At 40.1% G+C, this 27,373-nt stretch overlaps 1 protein-coding gene across 1 annotated transcript in view; it reads left to right on the top strand.

The window, feature by feature from the left end:
- Nucleotides 1-26,988, top strand: part of TRPA1 (transient receptor potential cation channel subfamily A member 1) — a 49,133-nt gene extending 22,145 nt beyond the window's left edge. The window contains exons 11-27 of the mRNA XM_037058222.1: nt 578-747; nt 833-997; nt 2,545-2,662; nt 3,817-3,983; nt 7,792-7,885; nt 11,098-11,157; nt 11,647-11,739; nt 14,292-14,362; nt 15,280-15,442; nt 16,248-16,337; nt 17,775-17,944; nt 19,885-20,014; nt 20,431-20,613; nt 23,258-23,326; nt 23,770-23,883; nt 25,482-25,579; nt 26,145-26,988. Of these exons, the coding sequence (XP_036914117.1) occupies nt 578-747; nt 833-997; nt 2,545-2,662; nt 3,817-3,983; nt 7,792-7,885; nt 11,098-11,157; nt 11,647-11,739; nt 14,292-14,362; nt 15,280-15,442; nt 16,248-16,337; nt 17,775-17,944; nt 19,885-20,014; nt 20,431-20,613; nt 23,258-23,326; nt 23,770-23,883; nt 25,482-25,579; nt 26,145-26,343 (2,154 nt within the window). The 3' untranslated portion in view covers nt 26,344-26,988. The remainder of the gene's footprint in view (nt 1-577; nt 748-832; nt 998-2,544; nt 2,663-3,816; nt 3,984-7,791; nt 7,886-11,097; nt 11,158-11,646; nt 11,740-14,291; nt 14,363-15,279; nt 15,443-16,247; nt 16,338-17,774; nt 17,945-19,884; nt 20,015-20,430; nt 20,614-23,257; nt 23,327-23,769; nt 23,884-25,481; nt 25,580-26,144) is intronic.
- The last annotated feature ends 385 nt before the right edge of the window (nt 26,989-27,373 follow it).

The following is a 27,373-nucleotide window of genomic DNA, read 5'->3' as shown; positions in this document are numbered from 1 at the left end:
TTACTAAGTGACCATTAGGTGTATCTGAAGTGCATCGCATTTTTATAACAGATTTCCACGTTGCCAGTATCTTTAATAACGAATGAAAAATGTATGTATTTGAATAGCTTTAATAAAATATTTGTTTATTGATTGGATTAAGCTGCTCATCTGACATTCATTTTTAATTTAATTTTCATACAAAATATAAAGTAAACCTAATGTTAATCTTTCACCACTTTCTCCTAATAGAACACATTAGCATTACTGTGGGGAGAAAAAGTGAAGGGGGGGCTATGGAGGGCAGTGCCTGGTCAAGTACGTTTGGAAACTGCCAGGTTAAAAATGTTAAGTACATTTCTTGCTCCTAGTGCTGCCCAGGGCCTTCGTGCGTGGTAGTAACATACACTGTAGGGGGACAGCAAGCACCATCATCTGTGGTTCTTTTCCTCTGTTACCCTGAAGGTTATTTATATTTTTGCCCTCAAGGGATACCTAGTGACCCCTGTTGGAAAATACCGTGCTATAGAATAGTTAGAAAAACACTATAATTAGCATGATAGCAGAGTTATGTTTAGAATATTGATTTTCCCCATAGATGCAACATATTAAAAAGCTGGTAATGGATGAAGACAACGATGGGTGTACTCCTCTACATTATGCGTGCAAACAGGGGGTTCCTGTCTCTGTAAACAACCTGCTTGGCTTTAATGTGTCCATTTATTCCAAAAGCAAAGATAAGCAATCACCCCTACATTTCGCAGCCAGGTAAGGGTCAGCTTATGTGACATATCAGCATGTCATCCATTTGTTTGATATGTGCTTTGAACATATGAAACCTAATTTTTTCAAGTTATGGGCGTATCAATACCTGTCAGAGGCTCCTGCAAGACTTGAGTGATACAAGGCTTTTGAATGAAGGTGACCTTAATGGAATGACTCCTCTTCACCTGGCTGCAAAAAATGGGCATGATAAAGTAGTTCAACTTCTTCTGAAAAAAGGGGCCTTATTTCTCAGGTGAGGATATATGATATGAATATTTGTATATTCTTTTTAACTAATTAACCATTTCCAGGCTGTGTTTCTATTTTATTTTTAATGATGGTACCTAACTTTCTATCTCCCTAAAGACATTTATCTCATTTACTCCTTGAAACATATGTGACTTATGAAATATTAAAAGAAAAGTCAATATTATTGCCAACTGATGAATGAAGACGTTGAGATTTATAGAGTTGAAGACCTTGTTCAGGGTCACAGATTAAATGGCTTTGTGCAGAGTAGTTCCCAGGAGCTTTGAAATACAGTTGCTCATATTTTATTGTACTTTATTGTGCTACCATGTTTTAACGTAGCTACAAAACCATGTGTGTGCACGTACAGACACCCCGTACAAATGCAGACTGTACTTTTCATTCCATCTGATGAATGGCAGACATAAAAAGCACCCTTTAAACTGCAACATGAAATATAAAATATTCCTGAATTTCATTATACTTAACTCCAACACAAGGAGCAAAACGAAATTAAAATAATTATGCATAATAAAAAGGTAGCATAAATAAATGACATCTTGGTAAAAGGAAAATAAACACCCAGAAGTTTTATAGACATATGATGAGCCATCTTCTAATGTCAACCAGGTGAGTAAGCAAAGAGCTCATTAAGCTAATATTCAAAACCACATTTCTTTGTCAGACTGCCCATCCCATCCCCGGAGGCAGCTGAGAACTGCGTGTTCTGCTCAGTTCCTTCCTGCTTCCATGGAAACGCAGGCAGTGACCTGCAGAGGGCCCCAGGTGGACGCAGGCCAGAGAGTCGTTACTCAATTACATCGGAACTGAAGTAGCGAGGTGGCTCTTGCACCCTAATGCAGTTGCTCGCCAGTGTTGAAATTGAGTTGTGTCAGGATCTCACACAATTTTTGTACATATAACTTGGAAAAATATCAAGACTTCACTGTGTTTAATAGTAAATTTCTGTGAGAAAAGACATTTTCCAAAGGGAGTAAGTCAGCGTCTTGGAGAGCACAGAGGAGAGATCTCTTCAGATCTGAACTCTTAGAAGACTAAGTGGCACTAAGTTAAGTATCTTACAGTGACGTATTGTAAGATGATGATACTATTTTTGTCATTTGTTATTAGTACTAGCTAGTGGCCATGAAGACTCATATTACTATCATGGAAAATTTTTATATACCATGCTCAATGAAAGAACAGAACAAGATTTAAAATAGTGCATGTAATACATTACAGCTTGGGAAAAATATGTATGACATAGACGTGCTAACTCGTTTTACCTGTCCCCAAGTTTTTGATATTGCACTTACATACTTTTACATTTTATTCTGCTAAATTAAAAAATGTGGTGAATCCCATTACAGGTAGATTGTTTAAGACTGTTTGGTTTGAAATTAGCTAATTGTTATGAATATATAATACATATTTAGTTACTAGAACTTAGATTGCATTTTCTTTGTCATAAGACCTTTGTCAATGGTGGTATGCCATCCCACATTTCATCTGTAAGGGGAATGCACATGTCTTTTCTTAACTCTTTAACAGTGACCACAATGGCTGGACGGCTTTGCATCATGCTTCCCTCGGCGGGTACACGCAGACCATGAAGGTCATTCTTGACACAAATTTGAGGTGCACAACAGATCAGCCAGATGAAGAAGGGGTACGTATGACATTCCTCATACCTACCCAAAGTCTTGGCATACAAGCAACTTCAAAAACTGCAAGAAAGACCTCTTCTTAGCCCAGCCTCTCCCCTCCCTTGCCCTGCTCATAGACCCTTACTGGGTTCTTACTCTGCAGACTCTTAGGGAGAGGAGGGGGTGAAAGGGAAAAAGGATATGGAGAACGCTAAGGGGTGGGGACGTGTTGAGGTCACCTCCTCAGTCTTGCAGAGACTGGTTTACTGGCCTGTGTGGATTGATGACAAAGTTTCTACCACTCTGGTAAACTGAGAAAAATGAAAAGGACCAGGGTAAGTCTTCCTAAAACTCAGTGTATTTGATTTGAAGGACTATCCTTTATTCTGAGTGGATGTTCTTTCTTCCTCCTTTTTGAGTAGGGCAAGCATTGAAGTGTAAATTCTTTCACTAGGTGATGGAGATAGAAGATCATCATTGCTTTCTAAAAATGTCTTTATGTAACAAAACAAAAGATTGGCAATCATATAGAAGCTCTGATTTAGACTGTTTTTATTTACTGATTATTAGAGAGAGAGGGAGAAATATCCATTTGTTTTTTTCACTTATTTATGTATTAATTGCTTAATTATGTATTAATTGCTTAATTATGTATTAATTGCTTATTTATGTATTAATTGCTTGATTCTTGTGACCAGGGATTGTACCCACAACCTTAGTATAGCAGGGTAACATTCCAACCACTGAGACACCCGGCTAGGGCTGGAGCTCTGATGTTTGGGGTTTTTTTTTTTTAATTTATGAGTCTGGGAAAACCCCAAATCTAGGCACCACTATTCTATAGCATGAGAGATTTCCCGGAAGTATTCCCTCCTGTGGTAATTTCAGCATCCTTGCCCTGACAGCTGGTCCTTAGTCCTTGTAGAATCATCCCACTGCAAAAACAAAGCAAAATAACCTCTTGGAATTCATGCACACACACCATGTTTGAACTATAAACTCGGTATTTTGCAGGTTCATTCTGGGCACCAGTTTTACATTTTAGATATTTTGGTATTAAATGGTTAGTTTTGTTAATAATTTCCTTGAAGCAGTTCAATAATAAACCATGGTAGTAACGTAGCCAAGGCATGATTAGCCACTGTCGATGATTCCCATGTTCTGTTTTCTCTAAAAGAACACAGCACTTCACTTTGCTGCAAGGGAAGGCCACGCCAAGGCCGTCGCTCTCCTTCTGAGCTATGGCTCTGACATCGTCCTGAACAAGCATCAGGCCTCTTTTCTGCACCTTGCCATTCACAACTGGAGGAAGGAGGTGGTTCTTACGACCATCAGGAACAAAAGGTATGCCATCTTCCTGTCCACTGTCACTGAGTGCCTACTGGCGTGAGGAATGATTCACAACCTGAGAGAAAATGGGAAGAGAGAGTAAGTTTCAGCTGTTAATCAACATTCAAACTTTTTTTATTTATTGAGTTTCTTTTTAGAGAGAGACAGAGAGGAAGGGGGAGAGAGAGAGTGAAAGAGAGGGAGAGAGAGGAAAAACATCGATTTTGTCATTCCACCCATCCATGTATTCATTGCTTGCTTCTTGTATGTGCCCTGACAGGGAATTGAACTTGCAACCTTGGTGTATTGGGACAATGCTCTAACCAACTGAACTATTCAGCCAGGCCTTAATCAATATTTTTAAAACAGTTTTCAAATGTCAGTTTCTAACAGAAAGTTTTAATGAACTCTTTGGGTAACAACAGGCATTTTGCATGACCTTGCTGATCTTCAGTTTCCATTTCTTTCTTTCTTTTACTTTTTTAAAAACATTTTTTTTATTTATCTTTAGAGGGGAAGGGAAGGAGAGAAATATCAATGCATGGTTGCCTCTCATGAGTCCCCTACTGGGAACTGTCCTGCAACCCAGGCATGTGCCCTGACTGGGAATCGAAACACGATCGTGTGGTTTGCAGGCCCAGGCTCAATCCAGACCTACGCCAGCCAGAGCTTTTTTTTTACTTTTTAAAAACATATTTTATTGATTATGCTATTACAGTTGTCCCATTCCCTCCCTTTATTCCCCTCAACTCTGCACATCCCTTCCACCCACATTCCCCCACTTTGGTTCATGTCCATGGGTCATTCATATAAGTTCTTTGGCTTCTACATTTCCCACACTATTCTTACCCTCCCCCTGTCTATTTTCTACTTACCATCTATGCTACTTATTCTCTGTACCTTTTCCCCCTCTCTCCTCCTCCCACTCCCCTGTTGTTTACCCTCCATGTGATCTCCATCTCTGTGGTTCTGTTCCCGTTCTAGTTGTTTGCTTAGTTTGTTTTTGTTTTAGGTGTGGTTGTTAATGACTGTGAGTTTGCTGTCATTTTACTATTGATATTTCATATCTTCTTTTTCTTAGATAAATCCATCTAACATTTCATATAATAAGGGCTTGGTGATGATGAACTCCTTGAACTTGACCTTACCTGAGAAGCACTTTATCTGCCCTTCCATTCTAAGTGAAAGCTTTGCTGGATAGAGCAATCTTGGATGTAGGTCCTTGCCTTTCATGACTTGGAATACTTCTTTCCAGCTCCTTCTTGTCTATAAGGTCTCTTTTGAGAAATCAGTTGACAATCTTAGGGGAACTCCTTTGTAGGTGACTGTCTCCTTTTCTCTTGCTGCTTCTAAGATGCTCTCCTTATCTCTAATCTTTGCTAATGCAATTTTGATGTACCTTGGTATACTTTTCCTCGGGTCCAACCTCTTTGGGACTCTCTGAGCTTCCTGGACTTCCTGGAAGTCTGTTTCCTTTGCCAGATTGAGGAAGTTCTCTTTCATTGTTTGTTCAAATAAGCTTTCAATTTGTTGCTCTTCCTATTCCCCTTCTGGTACCCCTATAATTCAGATGTTGGAACGTTTAAAGATGTCCTGGAGGTTCCAAAGACTCTCTTCATTTTTCTGAATTCTTGTTTCTTCATTCTTTTCTGGTTGGATGTTTTTTTCTTCCTTCTGATCCACACCGTTGATTAGAGTCCCAGTTTCCTTTCCATCACTATTGGTTCCCTGCACATTTTCTTTTATTTCACTTAGCAGAGCCTTCATTTTTTCATCTAATTTGGGACTACATTCAACCAATTCTGTGAGCATCTTGATTACCAGTGCTTTGAACTGTGCATCTAATAGGTTAGCTATCTCTCATCACTCAGTTGTATTTTTTCTGGAGTGTTTCTCTGTTCTTTCATTTAGGCCTTTTTTTTTTTTTGTCTCCCACACCTGCTACATAAAAGAAGCAAAGCCTTAGGTGCTCACCAGGGCAACCCATGTCGCTGCTTTGTGAAGGTGTATGTGGGAAAGGGGTCCAAGAGGGAACAAGGGTGCTTTCTCTGCTCTCTGCCAGATTTCAGTCACTTCCCCCATTACCCACAAGCAAATTGGGCCCTTCTGGTGCTGATTCCCAGGTGGGTGGGCTTGTGTACATTCTAGGATCCTATGGGTCTCTCCAATGAACTCTCATGTGAGGCTGGGAGTCTCTCCCACTAGCTCGTCAACTCCCACAGGGGTTTTCAATTGGTGGTTTTAGGCTTTATTTCCCTGAGCTGGGGCCCTGGGTTGTGAGGTCGGTCTCACTCCCCAGGTGTTCCTCCCAGTTTATCTTCAGGTGAATGTAGAACTGCCTGTACCACCAGCCACCACCTTGCAGGGCCACCAGCCACCACCTTGCAGGGCCAGCAGCCACCTCCTTGCCTGCCCTGGCCCTCCACTGCAACTTTGCCACCAGTCCTCTCTACCCGGCTGCCCATCTTCGCCCTTCCTACTGGTCTGGATGGATGTTTCTTCTTTAACTCCTTGGCTGTCAGACTTCCATACAGTCCTATTTTCTGTCAGTTCTGGTTATTTTTTGTTTTTAAATTGTTGTTGTCCTTATTTTGGTTGTACAAGGAAGCAAAGTGTGTCTACCTATGCCTCCATCTTGGCCAGAGTCCTTCAGTTTCCATTACTAAGTCATGGGGACTTGGATCACCTGTGGCTGTCTCGGGAGACTCGGAGGTTCAGACATGCACCATATCTGGCACCACAGTCATTGTCAAGAACACTCTGCCCAGCCCTGTCTGAACTTCCCCGACACTCTTTCCAACAGAAATCCAAAAACTGGATGTTGGTGAAAATATTCTCCGAGGGTGTTGTCATTAGTACCATGTATGGAATTCCCATTAACACTGGATCTTTTGTGGTTGAGGGTTTTTGAACTAGACTCCTAGGAGCTTTAATGATGAAGTTGGAGAGTGGGTTGTCCCGCTTCTCGCGCACAAATTTTTCTATGTAATCACAGACAGATACATGCGAGGGCCCAGGGTCACCCAGCAGTGGACACAGAGGCGAATGATCTCATGTTCAAGGCAGAGAAGGCCTGTGTTTTCGAGCATGGGACAGTCTCAAGATCTCCTGCTGATCGTTCTTCTGAAGCACTTGTCAACTGAAGTATGCAAGCAGAAGTTTTCTACTGATTATGTGCATTTTCTAGATGGATTTTACTGATAGGGCTAACAGAAACTTTGAGTAGATTTTAGAACCGGTCTCCTGTGACACAGATGGGCCATCGGAGGTCCATGGACTCTCTACTTTCTGTCATAGATCTATTTCCTCCTTGGTGTCGTATGTATCTTTTTATCCTGTTCAACTGGATGGAAATGAGGAAAGGGGCAGCCTCTGCAACGTTCTGGCAGAACCTGTGCTTTGCCAGACACTTGGCATGTGTTATTTTGTACTTTAATTCAATACATGATGTATATGCGGATTAAATGCTAAATATCCTGTGCCCAGTTCTGTGCTGCTATAATAAGTATGTGAAGGTGAATATCTCTACTCAGCATGACCAACTCATGATCTCAGGAGGAACAGAAGGCAAAGCCTACATTCTTTAAAGGCATTTAGAGAAAGAGAACAATGATTATAACAGCCACCCTGGAATTTGCCCACATTTCTAATTTGTGTTAATGGACAAGGACCCTATTAATGGATGCATCTTGGTTCAAATATTGGTTCCACTGGGATCATTTCAGGTTTCTTATAAAGATACATTCTTGACTATCAAATGGTAGCTTTGCTATTGTACAGAACAGAAGAATTAAGACTTGTTTATTATTATTTTTTTTTACAGATGGGAAGAATGTCTTAGCATTTTTAATCATAATTCTCCAATCAATAAGTGTCCAGTCACAGAATTGGTAGAATACCTCCCTGAATGCATGAAAGTAAGCTCTTCAAACAAAACTCCTTATGGGTATATTTTATCATATAATATAATGTGAGAATTTGTTGTTATAATCATAACCTAAATAATAGTAATTTCCATCTTTAAATAAAGTTTCTAGTTGTACACAGTCTATAAGAAAACTTAGCCAACAAGTATTTAAGAAGGACCGACTTGGATTAAAGAAGGCTATCCTATTAGTTGTTATGTGGAATATAGAAAATAATGGGCAACAGATTTTTTATTCAAATAATGCAAGTCTAGAGCAGAGACTACTAATTGTGGTTGCTGGCTGAACAATTTCTCTAGATGTGTTTTTAATGGAATGCATGTTATTGTTCCAAATGTGCATTTGTCGCTTACACTTAAAATGAGGGGGCTCCCTTAAGGATCCGGATATCTGGCTTCTTGTAAAAATCAGATCTGGTGACTGGGCCTAGTGTACACAAGGCAGGAATCGCTGGGCAAGTGAGTAGCAGCTGCTTCCATTCGACAGAGCCAGCACCTCCCATCTCTCCCCCCGACCTCCTCCTCTTGTGTGTTTAGCTCTCTCTAATGCCAGTGTTTGTCGCCAGGTGAATTGTCCCTCTTATTCAGCTGATTTCCTTGTAGTAGAGTGATGCTTCTATCCGAACTGTGAAGAGTAAAAAAAAAAAGAAGAAATCTCACTTTTTGTGACAGCATGGATGGACCTAGAGGGTATTATGATAAGTGAAAGAAGCCACAGAGAAAGACAAACACCGTATGATTTCACTCATATTTGGAATCTAATGAACAAAATAAACAAACAGAATAGAAACAGACTTATAGACACAGAGAACAAACCGATAGCTGTCAGAGGGGAAGGAGTTGGGGGAATGGGTCACATAGGTGAAGGGATGGGGCCAAAAAAGAAAAACAACTATAGACACAGACAATATAATGGTTACCATAGGAAAAGGAGGGTGGGGAGCAAATAGAAAAGGGTAAAGGGCAGGGGAATAAATGGTAATGGAAAGAGACTTGACTTCGGGTGGTGAACAGATAATACGATGTGTTACAGAGTCATACATTTGACACCTGTATAATTTTATAACCAATTTAACCCTAATAAATGCAATTAATAATTTAAAATAAAATAAATAAAAACCCCAAACTTTGAAGATAACAGGAGGCCCAAGGAGAGCCAACATTTGGAGGACAATGGGAAAGCTCCAAAGGCTGGCATGATTCATCTGGTCACACTGCTTGCCTAGCCTCTGTGGGTCCGGAAAGTGTGACTGGGCTGGACAGAGCCCAGCAGTCACCAGGCACCCACTGCGAGAGAAAAAACATCTACAGACGCTGAGCCTATGAGTGTTAAAGGATGCAGATACAAGACCTCCTGGCAAAGTTGAGATTTAAAGTCTGGGACAGACAGAGAATAATTTAGAAAAGAGGAGTGACTTCAGATGTAATTCACAGGGAAAAGTACATTGAGATACGGGAGGAAGCAGCCAGGCAGATTTGGAGCCTGGCAGCCCTGGGGTTTGGTCCTGGCTCTGCGTCTTGACTTAGGCCAGTCATCTCCCCTCTCTGAGCTCCACTTTCTGTTTTTGTTAAAGCAGTGGTGCTGATACGACCTGGCAACATATCACAAAAGGTGGAGGTAAACTATATAACGTGCGTAGGATGGTCCTTATCCAATATCACACATCCTGTTATTCGTACACCACCTATGTGGTTATTAGCACTATTAATGGTTTTTATTTATTCAATAAGCACTTAGTATGTGCTACGTACGGCATGTGCTGTTTTTCTTTATGACATCTAATGGATATTGGAGCAGGTCCAGCTCGTGGATGAGCATTTTAGGTGCATGAATTTCATCCAAGTGCATATAGAAAAGGGGATAAATGATCATGAAAAACATGCAATACAAAAGTAAAAAAAATCTTGGTTCATAGTTGTTCATATGGAAAATAACACAATAATTAATAAATAATAATAATTCAAGAATAAAAAAAGATAATGATGTCAGACTTTCTTACTCAGCAATTCCAGTTGTTGGATTCTGTCCTAATGAATTATCGGAGGGACAGACAGATTTATATACAAAGATGTTTCCTGCAGCATTATCAATAATAGTGAAAAAAAGTGTTAGAAATATTTACATATACAAAACAGAGAAAACAGTTGAAAAAATATATCTCAATGTCAATAAGAATTATCACAGGTGTGGGATTATGACTGGTTTTTCTTCTCTTCTTTATGCTATTATATATTTTCTAGTTTTCTATAATGACTTTCTCGGGATGTGAATTTGGGCCACCAGGAAAGCACCAACCCACAGATTGGGGTGCCGCAAATCATTTATGCAGACAGGATCCCCACAAAAATATTTGTCCCCACACAACCTATGGAAGGCTCTGGTGGCCTCTTAAGTACTTCCCCCTTTGTGAAGCATCTGTAAGGCCTGCAGCACTTCTCCTTGCAGCAGCTGTCCCCCACTTCCTGTCCCTGCTCCTTGGGAAGAAGGCTTTGTCCCCACTGCTCAGCAAGCGAGGGGCAGAGGCAAGCACAGAACTTGGGGCTCAAGCCGTGCGGATGGGACCTCCGCCAAAGGAAGACCCCAGGGCTCCGCTGAGAGCTGATTAGGGACAATAAATTATCACTAAAAGATGCCAAGTAAAGAAATCCTTAATAATCTCTATATTCTCTACAATCCCAGAAAGACATTACATCTTAGGCAGAACTAGTGAAATGTTTCCTCCTCAAATTTCAGTACATGCACCTTGTTTCTCAAGTGCGTGATATTTTTCAGAATCCCTGGCGTTTCTGAGGTGTTCAGTGAGAGATGTCACATTTTGTTTTATTTTATTTTTTAACAAAGTAATTGCAAATGTATTTCTTTTTTTTAACATTTTTACTGTTGTTCAACCACAGTTTTCTGCCTTTCCCCTCCACTTCTCCCTACTATCCCAGCCCTCCCATCTCCACCCCCCCTTGTTATTATTGTCCATGTGTCCTTTATAATTGTTCCCGCAAACCTGTCACCATTTCCCCCCAGTCCCCTCCCCTCTCCCCTCTGGTCACTGTCTTTGTTTCTGAATGATATGGATTACAGTTTACCTTGGAAGCACAAGAAGCAAAGGAAGGGAAGGCAATGTCTCGGGTGTTCTTGTGGAAATGGGATCAAATCCTGTCTCTTACCCGCTCTCTTGCCCAAAATCTTAGCCATTTTTCCTCCCAAAGGTACTTTTAGATTGCTGTGTGACACCCTCCGGAGAAGACAAGTCCTGCCCAAACTACCATGTAAGCCTATTTTACTATAATAGTTTGAAGTTTATTTTAGTATAACTCTTTAAAGAATATTAAGAGTGTTAGTAGCATTTCATAATCTCAAAAGGTGGTAATTATTGTGTTCATTTGTCATTTTGCTACATTACTTACTCATAAGACAATTTCCCCTTTAGATCTTCAGTTATCTCCAATATTTTAACTGTTTCTAATAGCATTATCTAGGGTTGATTTTTTGAGAATTCATCTTTTCCCATGACGATGAGTTAAAAATCAATTGAATATCAGCTTTCTAGAATATCTGTTTTTTTGTTTTATTAGAATATTTATTTTTGAAACTAATATACAATAATAACTTAATTTACTTTTGTTTGGATGAAATGACTCAACTTTATTTGAATCACTTCATTTTCAGCAGAATTGTAGGCTTGTATATGTGATTTGTCAAGAACAGTTTGGGGGTCTATACTAGACTATAATTTTTTAAAATTATATCTTCTACAGATCGAATATAGTTTCAGGTATCTTCAGTGTCCACTAGAATTCACGAAAAAAAAAGCACAGGATGTCATCTACCCACCTCTCATGGCCCTCAATGTAAGTCTAGTGTGTATGTCATCCAGGTGGTTTCCACCCCAGCTCTGTAATGCCTTGGTACAAAGGGTTAGGAGGGGGACTCAAGAGAATTCTAGATTTATAGTTTTATGTTTGTCTGCCATGTGGCCCAACCCTTTATTTTTTTAGTAAAGAAAGCAATCATTTTCTACAATTGCTACAGTTTGGCCTTTTTAAAGTTCCATACTCTTAATCACTTTAGCTGTAATGGTCATGCTAAACCTAACCCAACTCAGAACCCAATAAACCATGGATAACACAGGCTGCTCATCTCAATACAGACAAACTACATATTTAAAAGAGTTTGCTCCAGTGTAAACCAGAGGAAAATGCAGGGGTTGACATTTGCAATCATAGATTCCAAGTTCAGCCAACCACTGGGCTCCACAAGGAACGAACTTTCAGAAGCTTTTAGAACCTCTGGGAAGAATAAAAACAACCTCAGAGCAGGCCCTAAATTTTCAGTATGGACCCAAATTTCCTAAGTGACTTGCTCCAAACCAATTCTTATTCCAAAGAGTGCTTGTACATTTCTAGCAGATGAAGCAATAGAAGCCATGTAACGGACCTACTTCAGTCTCAACCAGGGGTCTCAAAGTAAGTGCAGAGGAAGCAGGTAACAGCTGTGTGATGAGCTCCTGGTGTAAAAGGACAATGGCTGTTGTATCAACAAAGTGTTGCCATGTGGGAAGGGCAACCCAGGCTTGTGTAAATATTGGCAATGAATAAAATGGCATGAAAGCAAAATAAAACATATTTGAGGGTTGGATTTGTAAATTGTGGTCCAGGACTGAGATCTGTGCTAATGTGGTAAACATGAGCCACATGTGACTACTAAAATTAAAATTAAATAAAGTTACACACTCATTTCTTCATTTGCTGTAGCCACTGTTCTAGCCCTCAGGAACCAATGTAGTCTATGGCTTTCCTATTCAACATCAGAGAGATTGAACATTTCCGTTACTGCAGAAAGTTCTGCTGGGTGGCACTGGTCTAGACCAATTCAGAACTTTCATTTACCTTAAATGAATTCATTTCTCTACCTGAAAACCTTTGGTACAGACCCTGATGTCAGCCATCACCTAAAGTGAAAGTCTAGAAGGCTTACTGAGCACTTGGAATGTGAAGGAAGCAGTCATATGGATGTTCCGCCCACAGGGCTAGTGATGGCAATGACTCTGCAAAGCCTTTTGGTTCTGCCGGAGTAGATTACGTTTTGCAGCTCTTATAGTTCAGACTCAATAGCAGTGCCTAAGCGTAATGAACTACAGTTATACATAGGGAATTTTGGTCTATGTGTGGGGGTTTCCCCCACTGTAATTGAAAGAACAGGCAATATTTTATCATCAGGAAGAGTTTATGTCTCCACCACTAGAATAGGAGGAAATAAAATATTTGTAGCTTTTAAAAAGAAATAGACTCTGAATAATATAGACTTAGAATAATTTATGTGAAACGGGCTCCCTGAATAAAACCACCACACTCAGTGGGCAGCACATAAGCCCATGAGTGGATTGTGCCTCAATAACACAGCAACCCTTGCTGTAGTTCGAGGAGAGGTGAGGGTCTCCTGGAGGGGTAGCTGGTCTGCTGCAGGAAATTATTGCTCACAGAAGCCTAGATCAACCTGTAGGCATTCAGACTCAGGCAAGACAGAAAACAGACCCTCGGCAGCCCCCGAAAAGTTAGAACATTGAACGTGTGTTGCACCGTTCTCTTCCCCTCCTCAGGGAAGCCGAGGAGTTGAGAGTTTTCTCCCTCTCTGCTCACTGTTCTGTGCTGGGGGAGGGGCTATAGCAAGTAAATGCCATGACTTTTCCTACCGCCTTAGGCTGAGGGCCCACCTGTGGTGCAGGACCCTCTCAACTAGTTTTCTGGTTTTCTCACAAAGGGAGTTGGTCCGTGTATTGTTGTTGATTTAAGCTCATCTCTCCAGTCCCAGTGGGTGAAGGAGAGTCTGGGGCTTCCTGGCCAATATCACTCCCCCTCTGTATTTATTGAATAAAAAATTAATTTTGAGTAATGAAAAAATGCAATACATTTTTAAAAATTAATTTTGAAATAGATACTAGTAGTTCCCAGTAACTCATGCAAGCTTATGGTATACAGGCTAATTCAACTACTATTATAAATACTTCTAGAGAGATGAGCTTTGAGTTTCTTCAAGCAAAGACAGGGGTGTAGCCCTCACTTGTTTCTCTTTAATATCCTTTCTGGTTGTAACTTATGCAAAATTGAAAAGCTCTAACTTGTTGTAAAAGTTAGAGGTTTCTCACATGTTAGCTCAACAAGTGAGAAATTGAAAGAGACAGAGTGAATCAAATACTTGCATCTGTATAAAATGTTTCTCTTGAGCTTGTGATTTTTTTTTTAAAATACATTCTTGGTATGATTTTTGGTTTTTCAAATTTTCTGAAATAAACAGCTGTTATGTTTATAATAGCAAGTAAAATGATAAAACCAGCAAACAAAAAGCTTGGTTTATACTTGCTAGCTTAAGGTGATTGCATTTTTACTGATCATTTCTTTTTCAGATGATGGTACAACATAACCGCATAGAGCTTCTCAGCCACCCTGTGTGTAAGGAATACTTACTTATGAAATGGTAAGCATTAGGTAATATTTCTTTATAATGAGATTTCCATGAAATGTACCGAGTCTTCTAAATGGCTTTGTTTTAATAGAATTTTAGAGTTTCCAATTTTATTAATTTAATGTTTTACACTTTGAAAAATGAAATGTGTTGAAAATCTGTATGTTTGGGTATTAAAATGATGAGATTGGTTATTTTTGATATTAAATAACATGTTTTGGGGTGGGGGCAAATCCTTACGAGGAGAGGTATTCGGGGCCCTGTGGTTTAGTGGACATGAATGAAGGGGAAGGTGTGTTCCTGGAAAGAACTATGACTTTGGAGTCAGAGGATCTGAGCTCATGTCTTTGTTCTTCTGTTAATTGGTGAGAGATTTTTAAGTCATGGTTTACTGGGGAGTTAAGATTATTTTTGGGGGGGGGAATGAAAAAGCTGAATTCAAAGATCTCCTTGGTTCTAAAATTCAGTGCATTTACCAAACAAATTTCTGAGAGAGATCCTAACTACTTGTCCACAGGTATCTTAAAGAAATATTTTTTCTGTTGAAACTCCTCAATTATCGCTTACTTATCTGTTTGTAGGTTGGCTTATGGGTTTAAAGCCCATATTTTGAACCTAGGGTCTTACTGCCTTGGTCTCCTGCCTATGACGTTTCTCGTTGTCAATATAAAGCCAGGACTGGCTTTCAACTCAACTGGAATCATCAATGAAACCAGTGACCATTTAGAAATATTAGACACNACTGGGGAGTTAAGATAATTCTTTTTGGAAATGAAAAAGCTGAATTCAAAGATCTCCTTGGTTCTAAAGTTCAGTGCATTTACCAAACAAATTTCTGAGAGAGATCCTAACTACTTGTCCACAGGTATCTTAAAGAAATATTTTTTCTGTTGAAACTCCTCAATTATCGCTTACTTATCTGTTTGTAGGTTGGCTTATGGGTTTAAAGCCCATATTTTGAACCTAGGGTCTTACTGCCTTGGTCTCCTGCCTATGACGTTTCTCGTTGTCAATATAAAGCCAGGACTGGCTTTCAACTCAACTGGAATCATCAATGAAACCAGTGACCATTTAGAAATATTAGACACCAAGGTATTTATTTACATATTTCAACTTTTTAAAGTCAAAGATTATTTAAAGTGTGCTTTTTACCTTAGGAATACTGACCCCATAATAAGGCTGAAATATCAGGACTTTGATTATTATTAGAAACAGCCTATAGAATTCACATGTGGTAGCAGTTTCTCCTAAAATCCTCTGTGGAATGAGAGGGACCACAATTGCATAGGTTAGTAAATAAGTTTGTAAATTAAGTTTTAAAGGCATTAACATGAATGAGATGCTAGCTTGAATGCTGAGGTATAGAACTTGAAAACTGCTGTGCGAGAGAGTAGATCTGTGGCTGCGGGAGTTGGAGAGGGCGGGGAGTGGTATCCGTGGGTCCAGGATTTCCATTCAGGGTGAAATAGACGTTATGGAACTGGACGTTATAGTGCTGATGATGTCGCACACTGTGAATGTTCTTAATGCCACAGAATTGCACATTTCAAAATGTAAATGTACATAAAAAATACAAAGCCCTTAAAATGATAAATTTTATATTTCGTGTATTTTGCCAGAGTAAAATGACTTTTACGTGAGTTTTCAGATTCATATCCCTTCAGATTTTTTAGAATGGCAATTTTTGAGCCCCTTTCAAGTAGGGCATTATGAAATGAGTATGCATCACCTTTATATTGGCATTACAGTAATTTTCTGTTTAAAGCAAACATAAATGGTACATCAAAATGGAGCAAAAGAAACACAATAAATATTTAATAGTAGAAAATTTTAAGAAATATTGTTGTTTTAATGTATCTCCTTATATATGTGCTTTCTTACATTATTTTTGTTTCAGAATTCATATTCTATAAAAGTTTGCATGATTTTAGTTTTTTTATCAAGTTTATTTGGATATTGCAAAGAAGTGATCCAAATTTTCCAACAGGTAAATAATGCATTTCCTATCTCTAAAGTTGTAAATATTTTAATATGCAGGACATAAATTAACTGCTAAATAATTATTGAAACAGTGTATGTCAGAATAAAATCACATACCTGGACAAATGTGTAGATTGGAAACACCAAGCATAAACTTTTCCAAATGCAGAAATCACACAGTTCCAGATACGCCACTGCACCGGATGGTCCCAGGCGACATACCCAGAGCAGCGGCGTCCCAGCCTCACAAGTCTGTGTGGGCCGGTCCGGCCACAAGTGAACTTAGGAATGATTTTTCTGTGTTTTCTCTGAAATGAGGTTAATATTTTGCTAACATATTATGAATGGGATAATTTTGAATGTAACTGTTTATGAAGACTTATTTGGGCCAAGACTTCATTTCAAATGTTTTTTTCTTTGAATTCTTTTCCTAAAAGGAATCCTTTTCTTTATTGCATAAAATTTCAAGTTATAATAAAAATTGGGAACTTTTTAGCATAATATTTACTTTCTACTCTACTTTTAACAATGGATGAACCAAGTTCAGATCAGATGCAAGAGGCATGGAAATTATCTGCAGGTCCTTGTTTTGGCTGGTGATGGCATCTGTCTTTTATTTCTAAGACTTTTATTATCCAATTTTAGGGTATACTTCTTATGATTGTTATTTTCTAAAATTTACTTTTTACACAAAAGTTTATTTTCTGTGAAAATTAAACTCATTACATTATGTAAGCACATGGGTATTTGCCTGACCATACTGGCACATTGTGTTTATAATATACATTGCAAGTACTTTTATATGTATATATTCACTAAATTGTCACAATTCTGAGAGTTAGACTATATTGTTCAACTGTACATTAAATGATTTAGGGCATATTATTTAGTATCTCATTACTTTTACTTTTTAAACATCAGAATTACAGATTTGGTCTCTGCATTTCCTTATTGCCATTTAAATGACCCACTCTGCATGACATTTTTAAAAGTAGAAAATACACCAAATCATTATGGCAATTGATTCTTAGCACAGGTCCCAAACTTCCTTAGAAGCTTTATATTCTGTATGTCCACATACAGGCAGGCAGTCAGGAGTTACTAAACCAGCCTGCAGCTTCCTCCTACCCGCTGAGTTTTCCTCAAAATGGAGTGGACTCTATGGGGAAAAGCCAGAACATTGTAGAATTTCCTTAGGCATCAGATTCCCTAAGTGCCGGGTCAACACAAGAGGCTGGGCCACCTTCAAGAACAATGACATGAACCCAGGACTCCAAGTTCAGTCCAGGGTGGCAGGAGCTGGCTCCTTGGTCCTAAACTCTCCAGCTGCAATGCTTGAAAAATATAAAACTGTTGTGACTGGTTACATGCAATACAGAACCATCTGTAAGATGCTAGGTCTTGATCTCTACATGTGGTAATTTTTCACTCTTTTCAACACCAGAAAAGGAATTACTTCTTGGACCCTAACAATGGAATTGAGTGGACTATCTACACAACAAGCATCATTTTTGTGTTGCCCTTGTTTGTTGGTATACCAGCTCATTTGCAGTGGCAATGTGGAGCAATCGCTATTTTCCTTTATTGGATGACCTTCTTATTGTATCTTCAGAGGTAAAACCAGCTTGAATGATTTCTATATCTTTTAGGCATGTTTCATATCAAAAGAAGGCCCTGGCAGCTGTGACTCAGTGGATTGAGTGCCTGCCTGCGACCCAAAGAGTTGCCAGTTCAATTCCCAGTCAGAGCACATGCCTGGGTTGTGAGCCAGGTCCCCAATAGGGGTTGCGTGAGAGGCAACCACATATTAATGTTTCTATCCCTCTCTTTCGTTCTTCCTTCCCCTTTCTATAAATAAATAAATTTTTAAAAAGATATATTTACAGTCTATAAAAACTGGATAAGGAATAAGCTAGTTATGCATGTATGGGACTTATAATAGTTCTCTTTTGATATTATTTTTTAAACAGTTTATTTATTTATTTTTAGAGAGAGGGGAAGGGAATGAAAAAGAGGGAGAGAAACACCCATCTTTGGTTGTCTCTTGTGTGCCCTCTACTGGGGACTGGTGCTTAACTCAGGCATGTGCCCTGACTTGGAATCAAACCAGCAATACCCTTTGCTTTGCAGTCTGGCACTCAATCGACTGAGCCATGCCAGCCAGGGCTGAAGATAGCTTTTATATACTATTAAGGAAAAAGGGAGGGAGGTATGGAGTTCAGAGGAGAGACCAGGTTTCTCTCAAACATGGCACTATTACAATTTGGGGCCAGATAATTCTTTCTTGTGGGGCTCTGTGCTGTGCACTGTAGAATGTTTAGCAGCATCCCTGGCCTCTACACACCAGTAGCTACCATGCCCTACCCGTGTAACAACAATAAAAAATGTTTCCAGATATTGTCAACCATCCTCTAGGTGGCAAAATCACCTTGAATCAAGAACCACTGGTCTAGAAAAATCCGTGGGAGTCAATGGGTATGAAAGTATTGGCTATTCTTGTTTTGCCTGGTATTATCTGGTAATTATTTACTTTAGATTAACACAATCAAAATGAAGTGGTAGGTATGGGGAAGATTACTGATAGAAGGGAAATAGTAAACCCAAAGAATCTAACTCTAGAGGGGAAAGAACGGCTGCCTCCCACAATTGCTAATGTTGAGTTAAATATGTCACTTTGTTTGATCTTAATAATAACAAGAGGTAAATGTTATCACTCACAGGCTACAATAGAAGAAGCTGAGGCACTGAGTTAGTAACTTGCCCAAGATCTAAGCTCTTAAGTCACATGTCAGCATTTTACCAAAATCTTTCTAACCCTGGGGTTGAACCCTGTCCCCTCCCACCCCCTGGAAAAGACATTATCTGGTGGGAAGAACAATGTCCTGGAAGGCAAGAGGCTTTTAAACATGTCCAGGTGGTGCCATTCTCTTGGTTTTGTCATTATCAGTGACCTTAGCAAGTGACTGGATGTCTCTGGGAACTTGGTTCCTAAGGCCTCTGGAGTCTTTCAGCTTTAAAATCTTGTGGCGCCCTTTGTAACAGGGTACCTTAGCCAAAGGGAAAGCACAAGTTAGTGGCCATAATACTCCATTATCTACTCAAACATTTTACAATGCAGGTGGCTAGGGGTGACACAGGAGAGCTCAGGGAGCTGCGAGGAGGGCGAGTGTGAAGCATGTGTATGTGCCTGGTGGCAGGTACCTTCAGGTACAGAGACTCATCACTCCCCACCGATGCACCACACACTCATCTCTCTCCTCCCCTCCCCATCCGGGAGCACTGTCTCTGGTACTGGGAAGCTATGATTTCTCTCTCCTACTTTGGCCAAGCGGTCAGGAGGGGAAATCAAGAAGAAAGCAAGCAGGTTGAATGAACAGCTTGGAAAACAAGACAGTTTGACCCCTCATGAATTCTCATGTCTTCTGGTTGGCAGCGCCTGGCCTGTTATCTCACTTGTGAAAACTAGCACCTAGTGTGTGATAAATACTGACACCAAATGAAATACGCTGGACCAGGAAAGGGAATAAATACTGTAATTTTTCAAATTTTTCTAGATTTGAAAATTGTGGCATTTTCATTGTTATGTTGGAGGTAATTATGAAGACTTTGCTGAGGTCCACAGTCGTGTTTTTGTTCCTTTTTCTGGCCTTTGGACTCAGCTTTTACGTCCTCCTGAACATACAGGTGAGGAGCTCTGATTCCTTTTGTCACTGTAGATATTAGGAGTATATATGTATATTCAAATCTTGATGTATAGACGTAATAATGATACAACAATATTTGGATAGTTCCAGTTTATCTGATATATTTAATATTCAAGTGATTTTCATTGCAGGGAAAAGTATAATCTTATTAAATGACTTTTTCCATTGCCAACAAGTTTACGTGTAATGCATGGTGATTTGTTTTATGCGCAGAAAAAATCATTGTGATGACTGTCCTACCAGTTTTTTTGGTAGTTTTAATCATTGCATTTTAGTAGCTATAGCCCTAGGACCTTAAAAATATTTTAAATATAATTTTATCATTTTACTCTCCAGGAGACATTTTTTTTCATTAATGGGTTTTGCATTTCATTTTCCTTCGCTATCTTTCCTCAGGATGCCTTCAGCTCCCCGCTGCTTTCTATACTTCAGACCTTCAGCATGATGCTGGGAGATATTAACTACCGCGATGCCTTTCTAGAGCCATTTCTGAGAAATGAGTTGGCCTATCCACTTCTCTCCTTTGCACAACTTGTTACCTTCACAATATTTGTCCCAATTATCCTCATGAATTTACTTGTAAGTAATTTACCCTTGTACTTCCTGTTTGTTGATCATTTGGGGCTTAATAATAATAGTTATGAGCCTCCTTAACGTTCCTCCATGAAGGGAAAATGGGACACCTATGAAACTCATTTTTTCAATGTGCCTGGAATGTGCCAGGCACAGGGTGGGGGCCAGGACATGCAAAGATGCATTCGGTTGGCAAATACTTACCGAGAATGTGCTAGATGCCCTTCACTGATCCAAGTACTAGCAAACAGTGGTGAACAAGGCAGATTAATACTCAGTCTCTACATAATTACAAACTTGTCATGAAGTTAAGTAGTGAAGAAAGAAATACGCAGCATGGTGACTTGGCGGTGATAAATGCTATGAAAAACTACAAGGCAGAATAAGGAATAAAAATGAATGATGGGCTTTGGAATTGGGGGGGGGCTGGGAGGGGAAGCCAAAGGTTAGGCAGAAACCTTCATGGTGCAGGAGGAGGAACTCATCTCTTGAACCACTCTTGAACCAGAGATTTAAGTCAGGAGGGCATCTGCAGCATTCAGGTGCCCCCTCTAGAGCACTCCAGGGCTGACCACCCCAGCAGACATGACCGTGCCCTTCCCCAGACAACCTGTCCGGCCACCGGCATCCTGGCCAACACAGGCAGGAATATACTCCGGGTCCGCGGGGCATCCTAGCTGGCATTACAGGGCATGTTTTTTTCTTATTCATTGATTCAAATATGCACATATTCCACACACTTTTTATGAGTCTGACTATGCACCAGGGAATGTGCTAGGCAGTGTTTCCAGGAAGAAAAAATAATAGTACGGGCTACTTGATGTTTTGATTCACTTGCTTGACACAACTCCAGAGTTTCATTTTGGTGACCTAAAAAAATAAAAGATAGCACTAAGAATAATAGAGAATGATACAAAGCCCACCTTCTTCTCTTAGACTCAGTTACATTTTGGAAGATCATTATCAGGAGGAGAATTTGGCTGAGCAATAGCATAGGTCAGTGCCATACTCAAGATGCACATGTCCTGACAATGTTCTCATTCCCTGAAACTCTCTCAGATCACTGGAAAATAGTCTCCACCCCGCCCCCCTTTTCCTCAGTTTTTTCCCCCCATGTTTCCCTCATCTAGCCACTCCCTACAAGCTTGCAGCTTCATGGTTCCTCATGCCTATTGCTGTAGGGCACTGAGAAATCGCTCTTCCTTCTCATCTCATTTCTCTGTCTAATCCTTCCTGCAAATTATCACCACAGTAATGTTCTGGTAATGAAAAGCTGAGCCTGTCAGTGGCTCTTTTAACTTTTATTCTATGACTCTTCTAAAGCTTCAGTCCAATCTAAATCCATGAGCACAACACGCAAGGGTCATCATGCTCTAGATCCTACCCAGATCTTGCACCAACCAGAGAAAGATAATAATAAAAGGTTGCAATGAGCTAACACAAAGCATTTAAGACATGATATGCATTTAATCGTTGTTAGCTACAATTAAATATTTATAGTATTTGATTAATATTTCATTATTAATTTGCTACTTAAATTAGTAAATTTTAATGAAATTTACAAGCTGATATGAATAAGTTATAATGACACTGCCCAGCTCAGACGACTCACAAGCTATAAGCCTATGTCTCACAAGCTCAGATGCCTTCGGAGCCCAGGCAAGTACATTTGGTGTATGAAGTCGCAGTTAGGAGACAGTTGGCTTTGAGGGGTCCTGATCTAAACCAGAGAGAACACCCACCTCAGGATTTGCGAACTAGAGAACAAAAACATTATCCTGCCAAACACCTATTTGCCAAATATATTTGTTTCTCAATGCTTGTTTGTACACCCTGGAGTACACTTTCACTGCTCATTCATTTAGCAGCTTTTTTGTGTGCCTAATATGTGCCCTGCACTGTTCTAAGCACTGGACATACAGCGGTGACCTGGACAGACAGAGTCCCTCTCTCCTGGAGTTTACTTGACTTTGAGCTCCATGAGGACAGGGACGGGCATTTCCTCTCAGGCCTCAGCAAGCAGAGTCGGGTTCAGCGTAGAGAGGTACTGAGTGTCTAATAGTGAATGTGAACAATTTAATTGGGACTGAGGAGGACTGAGCTGACCTCTACCCCTCACCTAATTCTCTCTAACTGTAGATTTCTAAATGGGTCTTTTTTTTACCAGAGCCTCACCCAACCCTAAAATGTACCTTTTCCTGCCAAACATATGTAAGACAGAAATTCCTTCATTTGCCTCAATTTAATGTTTTATTTTGCCATGTTGTCCAGTCTCTCTTGTCTACTATAGATCCTAAATTACTGCAGTTTCCAGCCATGTTGAATGGCTGTTACCCATTGCATCTGGTATTGCATTACCCCTGCCTTTCCAAAAAGAACATACTTTGACTTCAAATTAAAATGAGTTTCAGATTAATTTGTATGTCTTCACTTTTCATGATAACACTTAAGATTACCAGACCCACCAACATGGCCGTCACTGTCGCCAAGTCACACCGGCTGTGCAGCTTTGTGTGAGGTGTGTAAGCCATGTTTCAGGGGCGTTGCAGATAAACTTCACGCTCACTCGCACAGTTCCCAGGGAGAACTCAAGGGCACTGTGGCATGAGCCATTAAACTGGTCGTGATTCAGTGCTGCATTGTGCTTCAGATTGGTCTGGCAGTTGGTGACATTGCGGAGGTCCAGAAGCATGCACTGCTGAAGAGGATCGCTATGCAGGTAAGTATCATATTTATTTGAAATCAGCACCGTCCTGACCATTCACATGTAAGAAGAGCTGAGTTCTGAGAACAAGTTGTTGAATAATGGCATCTTCTTAGTACAGAGGCTAGCCATGCTATGCCTGGTGCGCATGTTCTTTGGTGTACCTCTGGTAGTCAGAAAATCAAAAATGAAAGGAAATTTTCACACAGCAATTTCAGCAGGGAAACTGAGCAATTACCCGAGCCTCTTTCTGAATTAACATGTTGTCAACCAGGTAGCTCGCTCCCATCTTGTCAGTGGGTGAGGTGAAAGGTAGGGGCGAAGGAGACCTGGCCAGCCCGGCTGCTTGTATGTGAAGTTGGTTTCAGTTGGCTGTACTAACAATTGTGTCTGTTCAGAGTATGAATTCCAGATGCTAATTAAGCATTTCTACCCATTAAATCCAAAATGCGCTTTAGGTGGAACTTCATACCAACTTAGAGAAGAAGCTGCCACTCTGGTTCCTGCGCAAAGTGGATCAGAAATCCGTCATCGTGTATCCCAACAGACCCAGATACAGGAGGGGGTTATTAGTAAGTACATGTAACAAACATCCATGTACACAGAGGGACACTCCTTGACTTGCATTCATTGTGGATCCCTAAGGGTGCCCTTTTACACACTTTGAATCACTCTGCCTGTGGGAAGGAAATAACTGTGCTTTCAAAAAAAGTGTGGGGTGGAGCCAGGATGATAAAATGATGAGCAGTGCAGGAGAAACATTTGTTCCTGTTTCCAAGTGGCTCAGCCACAATTTCAATGTTAAATATGTGCCTCATCCCTGTGAGAGCATTGGATGAGGAGACCAGATGTACCCCTTAATTATCCTTTTCACAGTGCAGATAGGCTTTGTTTTTTGCAATCACATGTCACTTACACACACATGCAGACATGTGTATCTGTGTGCATACACAGAACACACATGTACATATTCACAAACACATGTGGAATATACACATAGAAAATACACAAAGATTAAGCAAGGCATTGCATTATAATGGAAAAGGGACTATATTAAGAGTACTGATATATCAGTACTGGATACTAATCCTAACTGTCTCAGGGCTTCCTCTCCTCTCTACAAATCTTCTGAATTATTTGTAGGTTAATTTTCCATTGTAGAGTCATGAAAGGATAAAGTCAACCTAAGTATAAGCTTAGCTTTTATTCTGACTCTACACTGTCTCCCTGACTTCACTCATATCCATGGTTGCAATTACTTCCTAATGCAGAAGCTCAGCAATTGATTTCTCCGGCCTAGAGTTCTCCTTTGTATTCTGGGCCCCTATATCCAACCGGGGACTTGACCTCTCCCCTGGTGTGTCTCAAAGGTCCTTGAAATTCAGCATGTTCAAAACAAACTCAGGTAAAAGTTCATGACTTTCACTCCTCCCAGATGTCACTCCTGCCCAACATTCCCTATGGGAAAGGGTGAAAAAGCCCACCTTTCTCCCAAGTTCCTCATGTCACTTACTGTCCATGCCATTCATTTGCCTGTGCAAGGTGTCATCCTTGACATTTCCACTCCCTTTTCCTGACCCTTCACGCCCAGTCAATCCCAGGTGTAGGCCGTCTGACTTCCTGAATGGCCTGTGCAAACAGCCGTCTCCTCTTGCCTGGACTCCTAGAATTACCTCATTCCTGGTCACTTCACATCTGCCCTCGACCGTCTCCAGCCCACTAATGGTTTAAAGACTATATATTTTTAATATATATTAAAATAGAATTTCAGAAATTTCCCCATGTGAAACTCAGTTGTGTTAGATAATGGTGCAGAACAGTTTGAGAGAAATAACCAACCCTGGATGAAATACTGCCACTTATGATGAGCATTGTTCATAAAAATGATTCATTTAAACCTTTTCCTAAAGAATCCTTCACTCCAGTTCACTCCTCTTTCTGCATTACTTATACACCTTGTACTTTCCTATGTTATAACATATGTAATTCCATTATATCTCTTTGCATATGTATTTAAATCTCTCAAACAGAATGTGAGCTCCTTGAGGTCTGTGGCTCACAGGTACTTTGCCAGCCCACCCTGGTTCAGCAGCCGAGCTATGGCACGTGTTCAAGCAATAGTTCCTGAATTGAGTTTAACTTGAGTAACTATTAATCTTTTATCCCATAGTGTATATTTCAGTATATCTTTTGCACTCATGAAGCAAGACAAGAAATACCAAATACTGATACAGCTTTAGAAGTAGAAATATTGAAGCAGAAATACCGGTATGTATTTTTTCTCTTATCTGCATTTGAGAAAGTTAAAACTCTTAAATAATGATGCATAGTATAAGGTTATACTATATATTTGTGTTTATCTAATGTATTAAGGCATGTTTTAACTCACTGATGTTGTTAGTAGATGGAGAATCATGAGTTTTTAGAACCAACAACTTATTGTTGCTATTCACTGATCGGTATCTTAAGCTGCAATCCTCCTGAGCCATTTCAGTTGGTACATCAAAAAACTCTGAAAGATTTTGAGGATCCCTGGAGAAGCTGGCACAGTGGTTCAGTGTAAGGGTATTAGGCTTCTTTTACCTGAGTTTAGGTCACTTAACCTTTCTATGCAACAGTGTTTGAACCTTTAAAATGGGAACAGAAATAAACCAGCCATGAACCAACAGTATAACGGTAGGAAAATCACTTGAACTTAGAAGGACTCTGATGCCGTGAGTCTGTATAGCCAGTGCACAAGTAATCGGATGCAGAGTGCTTGTAGTATCTCTCAAAGGCTTTTGTGTACCCAGAAGGGCTTAAATAAATTCATGAAGCCTGTCTGTCCTTTTAGGCTGAAGGACGTGACTTCTCTTCTGGAAAAACAGCACGAGCTTATTAAACTCATCATTCAGAAGATGGAAATCATCTCGGAGACAGAGGATGAAGACAACCATAGTTCTTTTCAAGACAGGTATAAAAAAGAGCAGTTAGAACAAAGGAATGGCAAATGGAAGTCTGTGCTGAGAGCAATAAGGGCCCAAACACCGTGACCTCAGCAGTAGCTGCCTAAGGCAGCAGGGCTTCCGACACATTATGTCTTCAACACACATATACGAATGTACACACTGGGTCTGATTTCCAGTTTGGAAATCAGTAAGGAAAAAGCATGAAGCTGATTCTATTTTCCTCCATGCGAAGTCATAGTTCCTGTGTCCTGTGTCTAAGTAAACTACCCCTTCCTCCGTCACATGTTCTGCCATCACTCTGTATTGGGGATATCCTTGCTCATAGGTCCAAGTTGGACTTTAGCTCTCGTTATTTACTAGGGAGGACGTCATCTGCTGGAACACACATTTTTGATAAGGAGTAATAAATGTAACTGTTGAACTAGAATACAAATGTCAACACTAGATTCCTGTTCGCTAATTATATAATATGTAATGCATTACGCAGTGAAGGATCACACTGGGTTCTCCCACTGGGTGTGCTTTCTGTGTGGGAAGATCCTGTGGGTGGGACCCAGTGTGCACTGTCCTGATCATAACAAGTGGCCTCACCCCTCTGCTCCAGCACACCTGATGTCTCTTTGACTTGAGGCTCAAATCAACAGACCTTATGAGATGTATGAATCTTACCACAGGTAGCATGTGCCGTTTCTGTAATTTTTGTTTGCCAATGGTCACAATAAATGGAAACCCTATATACTCACCCCCAGTGACTATTGTGTGAGCCGTTCATTGAGCTGAGTTCTTTGAGATTTGCCAAAGTTTCTCCGTCACAAATGCCCTTTTTCTTTTGATGCCCAGTGCCAGTCACTTGCCTCTGTGTTGATCTTTTCATGGACTTTCTCTCTCTCTCTCAAATAAACTGCAGAGATTTATTTTTCACTGGTCTGGAGGCTAGAAGTCCTAGATGAGGTGTCAGCATGGTTGGGTGAGGGCCTCAGCAGAGTCACAGACTTCTATTCTCGAACAGTGAAAAGGACGAAGGGTCTCTCTGGAACCTCTTTTATAGGAGCATTAATCTCACTCATGAGGGCTCTGCCTAATAGACTAATTACCTAATTACCTGCTCATGACC

This window comes from Sturnira hondurensis, unplaced genomic scaffold (genome assembly GCF_014824575.4).
Source record: "Sturnira hondurensis isolate 20B ecotype Veracruz unplaced genomic scaffold, ASM1482457v3 Scaffold0010128, whole genome shotgun sequence".
Classification (NCBI taxonomy): domain Eukaryota; kingdom Metazoa; phylum Chordata; class Mammalia; order Chiroptera; family Phyllostomidae; genus Sturnira; species Sturnira hondurensis.
This window is presented reverse-complemented; position numbering and strand designations above follow the sequence as displayed.